The sequence below is a fragment of the Dasypus novemcinctus genome, chromosome 26, assembly GCF_030445035.2.
Source record: "Dasypus novemcinctus isolate mDasNov1 chromosome 26, mDasNov1.1.hap2, whole genome shotgun sequence".
NCBI classification, from domain to species: domain Eukaryota; kingdom Metazoa; phylum Chordata; class Mammalia; order Cingulata; family Dasypodidae; genus Dasypus; species Dasypus novemcinctus.
The window spans coordinates 5,218,736-5,237,436 of NC_080698.1; the positions used below are offsets into that span (position 1 = coordinate 5,218,736).

General features: G+C 34.9%; 1 protein-coding gene across 1 annotated transcript in view; it reads left to right on the forward strand.

The window, feature by feature from the left end:
- Positions 1-18,701, forward strand: part of TOPAZ1 (testis and ovary specific TOPAZ 1) — a 112,335-nt gene that overhangs the window by 63,341 nt on the left and 30,293 nt on the right. The window contains 3 exon segments of the mRNA XM_058288999.1: positions 13,245-13,311; positions 14,382-14,556; positions 15,773-15,873. Of these exon segments, the coding sequence (XP_058144982.1) occupies positions 13,245-13,311; positions 14,382-14,556; positions 15,773-15,873 (343 nt within the window).

An 18,701-nucleotide genomic window follows, 5' to 3' on the forward strand; every position in this document is an offset into this window, starting at 1 on the left:
CTCAACCACTGAGCCACATCAGCTTCACTGAGTTGGGTTTTTTGTTTGTTTTGCTTATTTGTTTGTTTTTCAGACTGCACCAGGAACCAAACCTGGGACCTCCCATTTGGGAGGCAGGTGCTTAACCACTTGAGCCACAGTTTTCAATATATGTCTGTTAAGTCTAGTTGCTTTAGAGTATCATTCAGGTCTTCTGTTTCCTTATTGATCTTCTGTCTGGATGTTCTGTCATATTTAAAAGTAGTGTTTTAAAGTCTCCTATTCATGTAGAACTTTCTTTTCTTTTCTTTTCTTTTATTTTTTTGAAGTACCAGGGTCAGGGATTGAACTAGGGACCTTGTAAGTGGGAAACCAATGCTCAACCACTGAGCCACATAGGCTCCCCTGAGTTGGTTTTTTGTTTGCTTGTTGTTCATCTTTATTTGTAGGAGGCACCAAGAACCGAACTGGGACTTCCCGTTTGGGAAGCAGGTACTCAACCATTTGAGCCACATCTGCTCCCAGACCTATCTATTTCTTCTTTCAAATGTGTGAATATTTGCTTCATGTATTTTGGGGCTCTGCTGATAGGTACGTATGTCTTTATAATTATGTTTTATTGTTTAATGGAACCCTTTACAGTATATATGACATTCTTTGTCTCTTGTAACAATTTTTCACTTAGTCTGTTTTATCTGATATTTGAATAGCTGCTCTCTTTTGGTTACTACTTGCATGATGTATATTTCCATCAACCTACTTAAATGTTTCAGTTTAAGCTGAGTCTCTTATAAACAGTATATTGTTTGGTTGTGCTTTATTGTCCACTCTGCTATTCTCTGACTTTTAACTGAAGAATTTAATCCATTTACATTTAAAGTAACTGCTGATAATGCAGGACTTTCTTCTACCATTTTGCTTTTTAATTTTTGTAAGTCTTAAGCCTTTTTGATCCCCAGTTCTTCCATTAATGCCTGTGTTAATATTTATTTGCTTTTTTATATTGTACCTTATTGAGTCCCTTCTTATTTTTTTCTGGATGTATTTTTCATATATATTTTTGTGGTTGCCGTGGGGTTAAAATTTAACATCCTAAATAACAGTCATTTTTATATTTGATACCAACCTAACTTGAATAGCATAATCTTACACTGTTTCTATGCCTCTGTGTCCCCCTGCCTTTTTTGGTACTTGTTACAAATTTTTTCTTTGTATATTGTATGTCCCAGGCCATTGATTTATAATTATGTATTATGTATTTGCATTTTAGCACCTATAAGAAGTAAGAAATAGAGTTACATCCCAAAAAATACAGTAAAATATTTCTGGCATTTATAATTACCCATATGGTTAACTTTACTGGAGGTCTTTATTTCTTTACACTGCTTTGATTCACTGTCTCATGCCCTTTACCTTCAGTCTGAAGAATTCCCTTTCACTTTTCTTGTAGGGCAGGTCTAGTAGTGATGAACTTGCTCAGCTTTTGTTTATCTGGTAATATTTTAATCTCTCCCTCATATTGAAAGGAAGACCCACCAGATACAACATTCTTGGTTGGCTCCTGTTTCCTCTCAGCACTTTAAAATTTCAGCTCACTGTCCTCCATGGTTTCTGATGAGAAATCGGCACGTAATTGGGACTCCCTTGTACATAGCACATTGATTTGAGAACTCTTAGCACATTGCTTTTGAAGCTTTGATAATACTCTCCTTTTCCTTTGCATTAGACAGTTTGACTGTCCTGTGTCTGGGCATATTTTTCCTTATTTATCCTATTTGGTGTTCAGGCTACTTGGATGTACATATTGATGTTTTTTTGCCTAGTTTCGAAAGTTTCTGCCATTCTTTCTTTGAATATTCTTTCTCGTTTTTGTCCTGCTCCCTCAGGGACTACCATAATGCATATTTTGGGATACTGATGGTATCCCAGAGGTCTCTGAGGCTGTTTTCACTTTTTCTGATTCTTTTTCTCCTCTGGTCCTTAGCCTGATTCATTTCAATTATCTTGTCTTCAATTTTACCGATTCTTTCTTCTGCTAGCTCCAGTCTGCTATTGAAACCTTCCTGGGAAATTTTCAATTCATTTATTTTCATCTCAATTCCAGTAGTTCTTTTGGTTCCTTTTAAAAATTTACGTCTTCATTTAGATTCTCATATTGTTCAGTCATTATTTTCATGATATCCTTCAGGATTTTTTTCTATTTTTCTTCATCTCCTTGAGCATATTTTTAAAAATTTTTAAGTCTTTGCCCAGTATTTCCATAATCTTTTTATCTCTTTCTTTGGATGTTATCTTCTTCCTTTGGATATGGCCCGTTGATTTTTTTTTTTTTTTTTGAGGTACTGGAAATTGAACCCAAGACCTCATACATGGGAAGTCGATGTTCATCCACTGAGCTACATTCACTCCCCCATCAATTTTTTATTAATTTTTTTGTTAGCTAAGTTGTAGGTTTACAGAAATATCATTCATAAAATATATGAAAGTTAGAGTTCCCATCTACCACCCTGTTTTTAACACCTTGCATTAGTGAGGTACATTTATTATAATTCATCGAAGAACATTTTTATAAATGAACTATTAACTATAATTCATCATTTACAGTAGGGTTTATTGTATTATACAGTCCTATTTTTACTTTCATTTTTATTTTAGAACATAAATATTACCTAAAATATCCCCCTTTAACCACACTCACATATGTAATTCAGTGCTGTTAATTACATTAACGTTGTGCTACCATTACCACCATCCAGTACCAAAACTTTATAATCTACCCCAGTAGAAATTCTGTACAAGGATTAACTCTCCAGTCCCTATCACAAACTGGCTCCTGATAACATATATTCTAGATCCTAACTCTATGAATTTGCTTATTCTAAATATTTTATATCAGTGATATCATTCAATTTTTGTCCTTTCACATCTGGCTTATTGTACTCAACATAATGTCTTCAGGGTTCATCCATGTTGTAGTATGAATCAGAACTTCATTCCTTTTTTTTTTTTTTAAAGATTTTTCTTCCTTTCTTTCCCCACCCCTACCCCCACCCCCCTGTGCCACTTGTTTGAGTTTGCTGTCTGCATTCTGGGTCTGTTTGTTGTGTGCTTGTCTTCCTTTTAGGAGGCACTGGGAACCAAACCCAGGACCTCCCATGTAGAAGGGAGGCACCCATTGGCTTGAGCCACCTCTGCTTCCTGCTTGTTGTTCTCTCATTGTGTTTCCTTGTTGTGTCTCTTCGTTGTGTCATCTTGTTGCATTAGCTGGCTGTCTTGTCTTCTTTAGGAGGCACTGGAAACCAAAGCTGGGACCTCCCATGTAGTAGGTGGGCACTCAATTGCTTGAGCTACATCTGCTTCCCAGAACTTCACTCCTTTTTCATGCTGAATATTCCATTATATGTATATACCAACATTTTGTTTATCCATCCATTGATTAATGGACATCTTTTCACAATTTGTGAATAAAACCGTTATGATCATTGGTGTGCAAATAGCTGTTCAAGTCTCTGCTTTCAGTTCTTCATCCATTGGTTAATGGACATCTTTTCACAATTGTGAATAATACCACTATGATCATTGGTGTGCAGATATCTGTTCAAGTCTCTGCTTTCAGTTCTTTTGGGTATATATCTAGTAGTGGGATTACCCACATCTTATGGTAATTCTATACTTAGCTTTCTGAGGAACTGTCAAACTGTCTTCTACAGCAGCTCCACCATTTTGCGTTCCTACCAGCAATGAGTGTCCGTGTTTCTCCTAAAACTCTCTAAAAGTCTAAAACTTATAATTTTATGTTTTTTAAATAGCTGCCATCCTAGTGGGTATGAAATGGTATCTTGTGGTTTTGATTTGCATTTCCCTAATAGCTAATGATGTTGAGCATCTTTTCATAAGCTTTATATCCATTTGTATATCCTCTTTGGAGAATTGTCTATTTAAGTCTTTTGCCCATTTTTTAATTGACTTGTTTGTTTATTGTTGAGTTTAGGATTTATTTATATATTCTCAGTATTAAACCTTTATCATATAAGTGGTCTCCAAATATTTGGCCCATTAATTTTTGACAAAGATGCCAAGTCCACTCAATGGGGAAAGAATAGTCTCTTCAACAGATAGTGAAGGCAAAGCTGGAATCCAAATGCATAGGAATGAAGGTGAACCTTACCTCACACCATATACAAAAATTAATACAAAATGGGTCAAATACCTAAATATAAGAACCAAAACTATAAACCTAGGAGAAAACATAGGGCAACATCTTGAGACTCTTGTGTTAGGCAATGGTTTCATAGACTTTTCTTCAAAAGCATGACAACAAAAGAAAAAAATAGATAAATGGGACTTCATCAAAATTTTTAAATTTTACCTGTCAGATAATTTTCTTATGAAAGTAAAAGGACAATATACAGAATGGGAGGAAATTTTTGGAAACTACAAATCCAATAAGGGTGTTATATCAGAATATATGAAGAGCTCCTACAACTCAATAAGGAAAAAACAAGCCCATTAAGAAATGGACAAAAGACTTGAATAGACATTTCTCAAAAAAGAAAGGATACACACACACACACACACACAATGGCTGAAAAGCACATGAAAAGATGCTCTAATCATTAGCCATTAGGAAAATGCCAATCCAAACCATGATGAAATACCATTTCACAACCACTAGAACAGCTACTATTAATATCAACCAGAAAATAATAAGTGTTAAAGAGGATGTATTTAAATATGAAGCCGTTCGTTGTTGGTGACAATGTAAAATTGTGCAGCCATGTTGGAAAATAGTTTCTTGGGTCCTCAGAATGTTAAGTGTAGAATTACCATATAACCCAGCAATCCCATTTCTAGGTATGACCCAAAAGAATTGAATGCAGCTACTCAAACATATATTTGCACACAAATGTTCATAGTGGCATTATTCACAATTGAAAAAAGGTGAAAGCAACCTAAGTGTCTATCAACAGATAATTTGATAAACAAAACATAGAATATACAATGGAATATTATTTGACTATATAAAAGAATGAAGTTTTTTTAAGTTTTCCTGTTAGTCTTAATTTTACTTTCAGCTCTATCACATACCACCTGTGTCAGATAGAGAAGTTGTTAACTTCTTTATCAGTTTTGCTTTTGTTTTTTGTTTTCATAAGAAAAAGAGAATAAAAGACAGCATATACTCATTACCAGTACCAGGAATGAGATGGGCTATCAATACAGAGCCTGCAACCACTAAAAAGATAATAAGGGATGACTTTGAACCACTTTATACACGTAAACTGAACAAATTATATGAAAAGAAAGAATTCCTCAAAAACCACAAATTACCAAAACTCACTATGAAATAGATAATCTGAATAGTCTTATAACTATTAATGAAATTTATTTCATTGTCAGAAATCTTTCAGAAAAGAAACACCATGGACCAGGTGGTTTCATTGGAAAATTCTACTAGTTATTTAAAGAAGAATTAGCACAAATTTATATATTGTTGTCCAGAAAATAGAAGAGAACACCATCTCATTTTATGAAGTCAGTATTAACCCAGTTTCCAAAACCTGACAAAGAGAATACAAAAAAAAAGAAAGAAAGAAACTATAGACCAATATCTCTCATTAGCTTAAATTCAAAAATCCTCAACAAAATGCCAGTATGTTGAATCCAGCAATATATAAAAAGAATTATACACCACAACCAAGTGTGATTTATTGCAGGATGGCAAAGATGGTTCAATATCTGATAATCAGTAATTGTAATCAACCATGACAGTAGCATAAGAAGAAAAATCACATGATCATATCAACTAACTTAGAAAGAACATTTGATAAAATTCACCAGCATATGTGGTAAAACATCTCAGCAAATTGGGAATAAAGAAGAAATTCTTCTACTTTATAAAAAAGCATCTATAAGAAATCTGAAGCAAATGTCATACTTATATGAAAGAGTATACATTTTACCCCTATGAATGCAAATGGGGCAAAAATGTCCACTTACACCACTCTTACTCAGCAGAGTACTGAACATCCTAGCCAGCCCAAAAAGACGGTAAAAGAAAATAAATACAGATTGGAAATCAAGAAATAAAACTGTCCCTCTTTGCAGGTGGCATGATTGTCTACATTGAAAATGCCAAGAATCTACATTAAGACTCTTAGAACTAATAAGTGAGTTCAGCAAAGTCTCAGGAAAGAAGATCAACACACAAAAATCAGTCATATTTTTATATAACATCAATGAACCATGGAAACTATAATTTTTAATTTTGAGTTGTGTGTTAGAAGAATATAAATTTTAAAAAACATAGGATTGTACAACAAACATTTGACTCTAAACTATAGACTATTAAATTAATAGTACAATTATAGTATTTCCATCAATTGTAACAAAAGTACCACATTAATGCAAAGTGTTAATAAAGGGGGGGAGTGGCTAGTATATGGGAACTCTTTTCTGCAATACTTTTTGGTAAACCTGAATCTTATAAAATATTAAAAAAATTTTTAAGACAACATACTTATTGCTCAAAAATACGTAGGTAAAAATTAACAAACATCCTGGATTTGTATGCTGAAAATTATAGAATGCTGCTTAAGAAGCAAAAAAAAAAAAAGAAACAAAAAGACATGTTCGTGATTTTCATGATTTGCGAGACTCAACATGGTTAAAGGTCTGAATTACCTCCAAAATCATCTATTTGTTTAACATTCTGTTCAAAATCTCAGCAAGAATTTTTGTAAATATAAGAAAGCTTATTTTAAAATTTACAGGAAAAGGCAAAATAACTAGTATAGTTAAAACAACTTTGTGTAAAAGAATTATGTGAAATTACTCTACCTGTTACTAAGATTTACTATTTTTTTAAAAAAGATTTATTTTTATTTACTTCTCTCCCCTTCCCCCTGTTGTCTGCTCTCTCTGTCTATTTGCTGTGTTCTTCTATGTCCACTTGCATTCTTGTCATGCGACGCTGGGAAACTGTCACGCTTTTTTGTTGTGTCATCTTGCTGCATCAGCTCTCTATGTGTGCAGCACCACTCCTGGGCAGGCTGCACTTTTTTCGCGCAGGGTGGCTGTCCTTGCAGGTGCGTTTCTTGTGCATGGGGCATCCCTACACGGGGACACCCCTGTGTAGGGTGGCACTCCTTGCACACAGCAGCACTGCGTGGGCCAGCTCATCATACTGGTCAGGAGCCCATGGGCATGAAACCCTGGACCCTCCGTATGGCAGGCAGACGCTCTATCAGTTGAGCCACAACCACTTCCCAAGATTTACTATTCGGGTACACTGATCAAGACAGTGAGGTGTTGGGCAGAGGGATAGGTACATAGATCAAAGGAAGAGAAATAATAAAGAAATAGACCAACACCAATATGCCCAAGTGATTTTGTACAGTTTCAAAAGCAATTCAGTGGAGGAAAGATAGTCTTTTCAACAAGGGGTACTGGAACAATTGGATATCCATAGTTAAAAACAGTGAACCTTGATCCAAACTTCTTACCTTATACAAAAATTAATTCAAAATGTACCATAGATTTTTAAAAAAGACTTTTTAAAAAAGAATAGAAAATGTCAGGGACTTACTTATATCTAAGAGAAATGGCTTAGAGATGACACTAAACCACAGCCCATAAAATAAAACATTGATACATGGGGCTTCATCAAAATTTTTAAATTTCACTTTGCAAAAGACCCTGTTAAAAGGAGGGAAAGGCAAGCTACAAATTAGGATAAAATAAATGTAAGCCACATACCCAGAAGAGATATTGTGTCTAAAATATATAAAGAACTCTGAAAATTCAACAGTAAAAAAATAAATCCTATTAGAAAATAAGCAAAAGACATGAACAGTCATTTCACCAAAGAGCATATGCACATGGCAAATAAACACGTGAAAAGATGTCAACATCATTAGCTATGAGGGAAATATGAATTGAAACCATAATTATAGTGGAGTGGGTGTAGCTCAGTAGTTGAGCACCTGCTTTGCATATATGAGGTCCTGGGTTCAATTCCTGGTACATCCTAACAAAAACCAACAATCCATAATTATTTATTACCACATACCTATCAGAATGACCAAAATTCAAAATAGTGTCAACAGCAAGTATTGATGAAAATGTGAAGAAATTGGATCATACATTGTTGTGGGTATGTGAAATGGCACAGGCTCTCTGGAAAACAGTTTGGCAGTTTCTTACAAAAACTGAACTTGTAAATACCAAATACTCTTCTTGAATACCTTGCATTTATCCTAGAGAAGTGAAACCTATGTTCACATAAAAACTTGTACACAGATGTTCCAGCATATTTATTTGTGATGTCTAAATACTGGAAATAATCCAGATGTCTTTTAATAGGTGTATGAATAGTTAAACAGACTGTGGTAAACCAATACTACTCAGCAATAAAAAGGAACAAACTATTGAAACATGCTACAACTTGGATCTATCTCAAGGGAATTATGCTGAATGAAAAAAAAAAACACTTTCAAAAGATCACATACTGTATGATTCCATTTATGTAACATCTCAAAATGAAAAAAAAAAAAAAGCCCATAGAGATGGAGAACTGATCAGTGGCTGCTGTGGTACAAGGGCGGGTTTGGGGACAAGTATAAAGCTGTAGCATGAGAGAATTCCTTTGTAATGATGGAATGGTTCTTTATATTTATTACGGTAGTAGTTAACCAACTCTGCACAAATAAAATTTCGTAAAACTACACACACACACACACACACACGGATGCATGTAAAATCGTGAAAACTAAGCAAGGTCAGAAGTCTAGTTAACAGTATTGTACCAATGTCAATTTCATTGCATTGATGCTATACTACAGTTACGTAAAATATCACATTGGGAAAAACTGGGTGAAGGGCAAATGGAACTCTTTATACTATTTTTGCAAATTCCAGTGAGTCTAATTATTATAAAATAATACTTAAAAAGATATTTTTAGATATTGCCAAAGAATTGTACCCATTTGTATTCCCACCAGAAATACATCAGAATATCTGTTTCTACAAAGTTTTGCCAACATAGTGTGTTGTCAGGCTTACTAATTTTTACTAATCTGATAGATGACACATAGTAATTTAGCGTTGTTCTAAATTACATTTCTCTAATTACGAATGAATTTGAACATTTTTTTCATATGTTTGATTTTTACACTTTTTTGATGAATTGTTTATGTCTTTTTCCCATTTTCCTTTATCCCTTAAGTTTTAAGAATTTTTTATTTTTTAGGGTTCTTAGGCCTTTATAGTATATATTGCAAATTTTTTCTTCTAATTTGTCTTTTGACATTGTTTTTTGGTGTTCTTTGCCTTGTAAAACTTTGGTGTACAGACTAATGGATTGATATTTTTTAATTGCCTTAACTTTAAATCATAGTTTTTCAATTTTTTGTTTTGTTTTTTGCCTTAGGATTTTGAGTCATCATTTCATTAAGGTTATAGAGAAATTCACCCAGGTTTTTCTTTACTACTGGAATGGTTCTCATTTTTACAGTTTGGTCCCCAATTTATTTGGGGTTTATTCTTGTGTATGGTGTGAAATATGAATTTATTTTTTCCCAGCATCATTTATTAAAAAGTCTGTCCTTCCAGTGATTTGAGATGCCACCTTTATTTTATATAATACTAAGTTTCCATATGTATTTGGGTCTATTTTTGGACTTTGTTTTCTATTACACTGGTCTGTTTATTCCTGCACCAGTACAACATTATTTTCATTAAAGAAGCTTTAATGTATGTTTTAATATCTGCTAGAGCTATATTAAAAGTCCTTCATAATTTTTCTTTTCTGGTGTTTCCTGGCATTCTTGCATGTTTGCTTTTCTATACGAACTTTAGTATCATCTTTCAAACTCCATACAGTGGCTTGATGGTATTTTTATTGGAATTGCATTAAATTTATGAATTAACTCAGAAAGAACTGACTTCTTTATGATATGGAGTAGTCATATTCAAGAACAAGGGTGTCTTTCTGTTTGTTCAAATCTACTTTTGTATCTTTCAAGAGTATGTTAGTATTTTTCTTATATAAGTATTTTAATCTCTCTTGCTAATGTACATGAGGTTTTCTGTGCTATTATATAAGTCCTCTATTTTTTATATAAAGGCTACTATTTTTTTTTTTTGTAAATTTTATGTTCTGCTGCTTTCCTGAAGTCTTTTTTTTTTTTTTTTTCAGTTAAATTCATCCTTGAATCTGGGTTTTTCCAGGTATACTCTCATACCATCACACATAAGAGATAATTTTACTTCTTTAACCATTATTATGCCTCTGATTGATTTATCTTGTCTAATTGTATTGGCTCATACTTCTAGTACACGTTGAACAGTAGTGGATATAGTAGTCATTCTTACCTTGTTCCTGATCTTAGTGGAAATGCTTCTAGAATGTTCTCTTTAAATACAATATAGGCTTTAGGAGTAAGGTATATATATTTAATCATTTTAAGAAACTATCCCTTGGTCTTGAAATGCATTCTGTAGGTTGTGATATGTAGTATTTTCATTTTTATTCTTATATTTAATTCTTTAATTTTGGTTTGTATTTCCCCTTTCACTCGAGTTATTTACTAAAAGGCTTTATAATTTCCAAGTAGAATGGCCTTTTCTTTTGTTTGTTTGTTTTAGTAATGTCTAGTTTTATTATATTGTGATCAGAGTGTTGTTTGTACTCTATGAAAAGTATATAAATACTATATTATAAATATATATTATATAAATAATGTATTATTTGATCAGCTTTGGTGAAAGTGCCATGTACACTTGGGAAGAATGTAGAGCTCAGTATATATCCATTATATCTGTCCTATTAAATATATTGTTTAAATCTTCTTTTCATACTTATTTGTGTCCTCTGAATCTGTCTTTTACAGTGAGTGGTATTATTTAAGTCTCCTAGTACTGGTGTCTATGTCTCCTTGCATCTTCTGTAGTTTTTGCTAATGATGTTAGTTGCTGTGTTATTCGTTGCATAAATATTTATAATCATCATATCTTCATTTTGAATTTTGCCTTTTAGCACTAGAAAGTGTTCTTTGTCACGTTTAATGTTTTGGAGCATCAAGTTTACATCGATACCAGAATTGCTACCACTGTTCTCTTTTTGTTTCCATTTATGTGGTTTATCTATCCCTTTATTTTTAGCATTTTAGAATCACTTTGTTTTTGTTGTGTAACTTATATATGGCATTATACAAGTTTGTAATTAATCAATGTTTTATGAGCCAAATTGAAAATCTTTTTTAATCTGTGAGGCAAGCCCATTCAGGTTTTTGGATATGAATGATATGTTTGGTCTAAGTTTGTCAGTATATTTTATGATCATGTGTTTTTGTTGTCTTTGTTATGTTTTTTTTAAATTTATCGAAATATATCACTCATACATTAAACATACATAAACAGTAAGTGTATAATAGTTGTAAACTTACAAAACAAACTTATTGAACATCAGACAAACATACGTAACATCTCACCCTACCACCAATAACTTGCATAACGTGTATTTCTTGCTCTTTACACATATCTATCTATGTTTTCAGGAAGTTTTGCGTATTTTTGCTCTGGTGGTTACCTTTGTACTTATATCTTTTTTTATGTCTTTAATCTCTTTTCTATTTTAACCTAAATCCTCATAGGTTGAGAAGTTTTTCTGCAGCCTTGATTTAGAAGAACAGCTTGGCTAAACATAAAATTCTTGGTTTATACTTCCTTTCATTGAGTCCTCTAAAAATACTGCTCTATTGTTGTCTTGCTTTGCATGTTGATTTTGAAAAGCCTGATGCCATTCTAATAATAATTAGTTTGCCTTTTTAAGTCTTCTGATGTTTTTGTCTGGAGCCTTGAGGATTTTATCTTTATCTTTGGTTCCTGCCAGGTGGTCTGGTTTCTGATCTGCCCAGACACATTTACAGCATTTTCATTCTTGGGTGGACTTAGTCTTTGTCATAGTAGTTTACATCATTGTTACGTCCCTCTGCTGTTTTCCCTTTTGTTTTCCCCACAGGTCTTTTTTTTTTTTTCTTCCCCCACAGGTTTGTTTGCTTGCTTGCTTTTTTTTTTTTTTTTTTTTTAAAGATTTATTTATTTATTTAATCTCCCCCCCTCCCCTGGTTGTCTGTTCTTGGTGTCTATTTGCTGCATCTTGTTTCTTTGTCCGCTTCTGTTGTCGTCAGCGGCACGGGAAGTGTGGGCAGCGCCATTCCTGGGCAGGCTGCTCTTTCTTTTCACGCTGGGCGGCTTTCCTCACGGGCGCACTCCTTGTGCGTGGGGCTCCGGGGGACACCCTTGCGTGGCACGGCACTCCTTGCGCGCATCAGCACTGCGCATGTCCAGCTCCATACGGGTCAAGGAGGCCCGGGGTTTGAACCGCAGACCTCCCATATGGTAGACGGACGCCCTAACCACTGGGCCAAAGTCCGTTTCCCTACTTGCTTTTTTGATTGTTTGTTTGGGTCCATCTTTGCTTGACACAAATCCCTGGTTTTTTTTTGGTTTTTTTTTTTTTGGTTTTTTTTTTTTAAGATTTATTTATTTATTTAATTTCCCCCCCTCCCCTGGTTGTCTGTTCTTGGTGTCTATTTGCTGCGTCTTGTTTCTTTGTCCGCTTCTGTTGTCGTCAGCGGCATGGGAAGTGTGGGTGGCGCCATTTCTGGGCAGGCTGCTCTTTCTTTTTCATGCTGGGCGGCTCTCCTCACGGGCGCACTCCTTGCGCGTGGGGGCCACGCGGGGGACACCCTTGCGTGGCACGGCACTCCTTGCGCGCATCAGCGCTGCACCTGGCCAGCTCCACACGGGTCAAGGAGGCCCGGGGTTTAAACCGCGGACCTCCCATATGGTAGACGGACGCCCTAACCACTGGGCCAAAGTCCGTTTCCACAAATCCCTGTTGAGTAATGAGGGGAGGGTAGGACGGAAGCAGTAGAGATCAGGTGCTAGAATTTGATGTTTTCCTCTTTTTAGTCACAGTTATTTTGAAGTTTGGGCATTTTCTATCTTCAGGTTAGAGTGAGGGTGTGGTTTTATGTGGAATTTATTTTTTTCTTGCCTATTTGGGGGTGAGGAATTGATTGGCTGTAAATAACTGTGCAGTTGCTGTTTTCCTCAGCTCTATAAAGATTTTTATAGTAAATTACTGCTTTCATTTTTTTCTGGTCTCTTAGGTATAAATTACAGAACAAATTAATTAAGAGACATAATAATTTTTAGGGGTAGACATAAGCATAATTAATCCTTTTCTACTGTTAAAGGTTACGGATGAAGCAATTTAAAAAAAACTGGAAGTGCGATTTAGATTCAGCCTTGAATGAAATAGAGGTATGACACTTATTCTTTAATTAAATTGCTGGGATCTCTGAAAAAAGTATCAACCAAAAAAAGTTGTCATTGTAACCCCATTTTAGGAAAACTTTTAGAAATTTGTTATACAGAGAAAATTCTCAAGGAAAAGAATTTGTGTTTTTCTTATAAGTTAATACTTCAAAATATAAAAATATATGTTAATTTCTTGAATTTATAGATTTTTCTAGAAATAATTTAAGTTCAATTTCAAAATCAACTTATATTAAGGTAGTATAATATTCCAAAGCTCAACCTTTAATTCTTGTGGCTGGGCAGATTCTCTTAGTGCACAAGAAAGTTGGCTCTCATGATTACTGAATGGCTGAAGTGTGTAACAAAAGGGAAACACCTGAATCAAAATGTTTAGAATATAAGAGCTAGAGGGCTTTAGGATGATTTTACTTTTTAAATTTAATATCACTTTTGTACTCATCTATTATTTGTTGGTCTAGCTTAAACAGCATCATGATATCCTTGGAACACTTTGTTGGTGTGAAAAACTGTTTCTTAGTTTATAATAGAAACTTATAGGAAGATATTAAGTTTACTAAAATTAACTTTCTAGCCCCTTTTGTAGAAATGTATTTGCCCCAAAATATATACAGGCCCCAAATTATAAATGGCAAAAATAATTTTAAAATGCAATCTCTAAATGTAAGAAAAGTCCTATATTGCTGTGGAGACAGCTTAAATCATGCTTATAATACTCTGTTTTCCAGAAAATCCATCTCCACTCTCCAGTTCAGGTTTGGGGATGATGTGCATTAGGAACTAGATTATTAAAACAAATATACATTACTATCTTGACTTTATAGATGTTTTGCTGTTGTGAGAAAAATGAAGTATACAATAGCATGTTACTGAAGTTGTTATGCATGCATGTTAGGAAATTTATAAGATTTGCAGAGATTATGTCTTATTAATTTCTGTATATGTAATGTCTACATGTGTCTGGCTCATGTGTTTGCATAAATGACATGATTTTCTTTATTTTATTTACTTTTTCTTTCTTCCTCTCTTTCTTTTGTTTCTAATAATTTTAATAGCATTGTAAAGAAAAAGGTGACTGGACCAAATTGGGAAATTTATACATTAATGTAAAAGTGGGCTGTGAAAAATTTGCAGATTTCCAGAGATTTTGTGCTTGTATTGCTGAAACACTAACAAAAGACTGTAAAGAGGAGAGACCAAGTGTTCCGTTTTGTGAATTTGCTGAAACAGGTAAAATGTAGCTATTTTGGTCTGAGATTTCTGTGTTTGGGGTACAGTAGTCTCAAAAGAGGTGTACATGAAACTTAGTATTTTCTAAGTTGTAGATAAATTAAATTTGCAAGTTTCAGATATTCCTCTTTTCTCTTTATAAATTTACCATCGTTTATTGATAAATTAGACTATAATGATGTAAGATGAAGAATTAGTATTGTAGTATCAAATATTTCATGTCTTTTTTTTTCATTTAGATTGGTAAAATGACTGCTAGCAAATTATACTGGTACACCTTAACTGTTTTTTTTTTTTAATTAATTTACTTCCCCCTCCCCCATCCCTGTCTGCTCTCTCTGTCCATTCACTGTGTGTTCTTCTGTGTTTGCTTGTATTCTCATCAGGCAGCACTGGGGATCTGTGTCTCTTTGTTGTGTCATCTTGCTGTATCAGCTCTCCATGTGTGTGGCACCACTCCTGGGCAGGCTACAGTTTCACATGGGGCAGCTCTCCTTGCACAGGGGCCACTCCTTGAGCGGGGGGCATCCTTAGGCAGAGGCATCCCTGTGTGGGCTGGCACTCCTTGCATGCAGCAGCACTGCATATGGGCCAGTTCACCACACAAGCCAGGAGGCCCTGGGTATTGAACCCTTGGACCTCCTATATGGTAGGCAGACGCTCTATCTGTTGAGCCACATCCGCTTCCCAGCCTAAACTCCTGAATCATTAAAGTTGATACTTATTTACTATTAAAAGTAAAAAAAATCCACATGCTACTGGGAGTTTTTTTACATGAACTATTCACTCCTATACTCTATCAGGCATCTGCAAACTTTTCCTGTAAAGGACCAAATAGTAAACATTTTAGGTTTTCCATATATCACATATGGTCTAGTCTATGTCACATAGTTCTTTTTCTTTCTTTCTTTTTTAAACCTTTCTTTAAACCCTTTTTAAAGTAAACTATTCTTAGCTCATGGACTGTACAAAATAAGCCATGGGCCAGATTTAGCTCATAGGTCATAGCTTGCCAACTCCTTGTCTTTATGATAATATCAATAATTCTGTATTAATTTGCCTTTTCCATTATTTTTAGTGACTTTTTCACTTTCTTCCATATGCCTTCTTTGTTTTCCAGTTAGCAAAGATCCACAAAATAGTGAAGTAGATAAAACTTTGCTGGGAAGAATCGGGACTTTTTCACTTTCTTCCATATGCCTTCTTTGTTTTCCAGTTAGCAAAGATCCACAAAATAGTGAAGTAGATAAAACTTTGCTGGGAAGAATCGGAATCAGTGCTATGTACTTCTATCACAAGCTACTGCAATGGTCCAAGGTACTTTATTACATTTTTGTTTCGGCTTGGTATAGAATGTTAGTTTTAAAATTATGAACAGAATAATTTACCCTTAGAAATTAGGAATTTGCTAATAATCATTACAGATAACAAAGAGAACTTTGACTAGTCAATTATTAGATGACGTATTAGGCAAATGTGGCAAGGACATGGCATGAGACTAGCTACTGTGAAGAATGTTAATATAGGGAACAATTAGGAAGTTGTGATAAATGTCATATTTGTTTGAAGCAACTTTCTTTTTTTTTTAAAGATTTGTTTTATTTATTTATTCCCACCCCATTGTTGTTTGCACTTGCTGTGTCTGTCCGTCTTCCTTGTTTCTTTAGGGGGCACTGGGAGTTGAACCTGGACCTCTGGTGTGGGAGGGAGGCACATAATCACTTGAGCCACCTCTCCTCCCTGTTTTCTTGCTTGTCTCATTATGTTTCTCCTCTCCTTGTCTCTCATTGCATCTTGTGTCAGCTTGCTGCATCTGCCTATCGTGTCAACTTGCTGTTTCTTTAGTAGGCACCAGGAACCTCTGCTCCCTGCTTTGTTGTGTCTCTCATTATGTTTTTTTTCTTGTGTCTCTAGTTTCATCATCTTGTTGTGTCTTCTTGCCACACGTGCTTGTTGCACCAACTCTCTGTCGTCTTTGGGAGGCACTGGGAACCAAACCAGGAACCTCTCTTGTGGTATGCAGGAGCTCAGTCACTTGAGCCACACCCACTTTCCTGAAGCAACTTTCAGTTCAGAATTTATTTTGCCAACTCCTGAGAATAAGTAGTATTGTAATTTTTGAAGAGCTCAGGACACCTTTCCTAAGATGTACCCAGGATACTCAAAATTAACAGAACTCTTTAAAAATCACCTCTTAGAATGCTCTAGAGTACTATATACTATTTATCTTGAAGTCTTAAGTCTTTGGGTTTTTTGTGTGTGTATTTTGGAGGATTTTTTATGCCCCCTCCATTTTTTGTGTGGTTTTTTTTTTCTTTTTTGATGTCTTGTCTTTGAGGCTTAGCTCACTATAGTGGTCTAGTGCATCTAAGCCATTTTCTTTTTTTTTTTTTTTTAAAGATTTATTTATTTTATTTAATTCACCCCCTCCCCCAGTTGTCTGTTCTCTCTGTCTATTTGCTGCGTCTTCTTTTGTCCGCTTCTGTTGTCGTCAGCGGCACGCGAAGTGTGGGTGGCGCCATTCCTGGGCAGGCTGCAACTTTCTTTCACGCTGGGCGGCTCTCCTTACGGGGCGCACTCCTTGCACGTGGGGCTCCCCTACGCAGGGGACACCCCTGCGTGGCACGGCACTCCTTGCGTGCATCAGCACTGCGCATGGGCCAGCTCCACACGGGTCAAGGAGGCCCGGGGTTTGAACCGCGGACCTCCCATGTGGTAGACGGACGCCCTAACCACTGGGCCAAGTCCATTTCCCTAAGCCATTTTCTACTAGATTTCTTTAGATTTCCCTGAGGTGGCAGGTAGAGTTAGATTCAATCACTTGGAAATTGAGAATTTGACATAAAGTTTAGTAAAGTAGAGAATAGGGGAATCCAAAATAGGGAAGCAGTCATCAGGGATGGAGTGCTATAGAGAGTGAAGTAGTTGAGAGTGTGCTCTCTATTGCATCAATTATTAAAATGTATCTTTTGTTACTGCCTTATTGTTATAAAGAGGTTATTTCACAATTGAATATGTGCTCAATGATATTTAAGTACATGGTTACTTATACACATACAAAATGCTTGCATTTAAAAAAAATAATTTTACAGAAAAATTGACATCTTTGCAGGGTCTCCAAGAGATTTAGCATTTATTATGAGGTAGGCCTAGGATGAACAAGATGTATCTGATGCCTGCTCTCACAGTCTAGCTTAAGATCTGTAGTAGTATTAATTTCTTGGATATTTAATGCTTGAGAATTTGAGAACTGCCCAACAAGAGGCCCCTTTATGGAAACTCTGATGGATTTGTTGAATTTTCAGAATATATTTTAATTTTATTTGATTATTGTTGTTTCTTAAGACATAAAAGGTTTGTAAATTTTTGCCTATTTTAATTTTTAAATCATAATTATTTATAATTAGTGTTTTATCATCTTGTTCAGTATGTTTTCAAATGAAACCTTATTCCTTTTTCAAATACAAAAGTGAAACCATTGATGTTAAACTAAAGATATTCCATGAAAGCACACACCATTTTAAACAGTCAAATTGAAATTCTTTGACATTATATTAAGCATCGTACTCAAAATAGTGTAGAATGTAATGTAAAACGAGTCCACAAACTCTAAGGCGTGTGAGCCAAACCTGGATAACAGCCTGTTTTTATGGCCTGTGAGCTAAGAATGGTTTTTACATTTTTATAGGGTTCTGAATTAAAAATACAACAACAGCAAAGAACACTATGTGACAGGACCAACTGTGGTTTGCAAAACCTAAAATATTACCATCAGGCCATTTACAGGAAAAGTTTGCTAACCTCTTGTATGAAATAATAATATATGACTGATTTCTGATGTCCAGATCAAAGACAGTCTTCATGTAGAATATGTGAAATACTTTATTGAATTAAAAAAAATTTTTAGCCAAAAATTTTATTCTTTTTATTTCACTCTTTCTATCTAAATTGATGACAAATTATTTTCCTTTTCACTCTCCCTCCTGGATCTCAGAATAGCCAGTTAAAGAAGAGGAAAAACATATAATCAGTATTTTTCCACTTTAAGGCATGAAACCCTTTTGCCAAATTAGATCTTAAGGGGAGCACAGAATATAAGACAGATGAAAGGAGAATTACTGAGAGAGAGGACAGCTGGGGAGGTG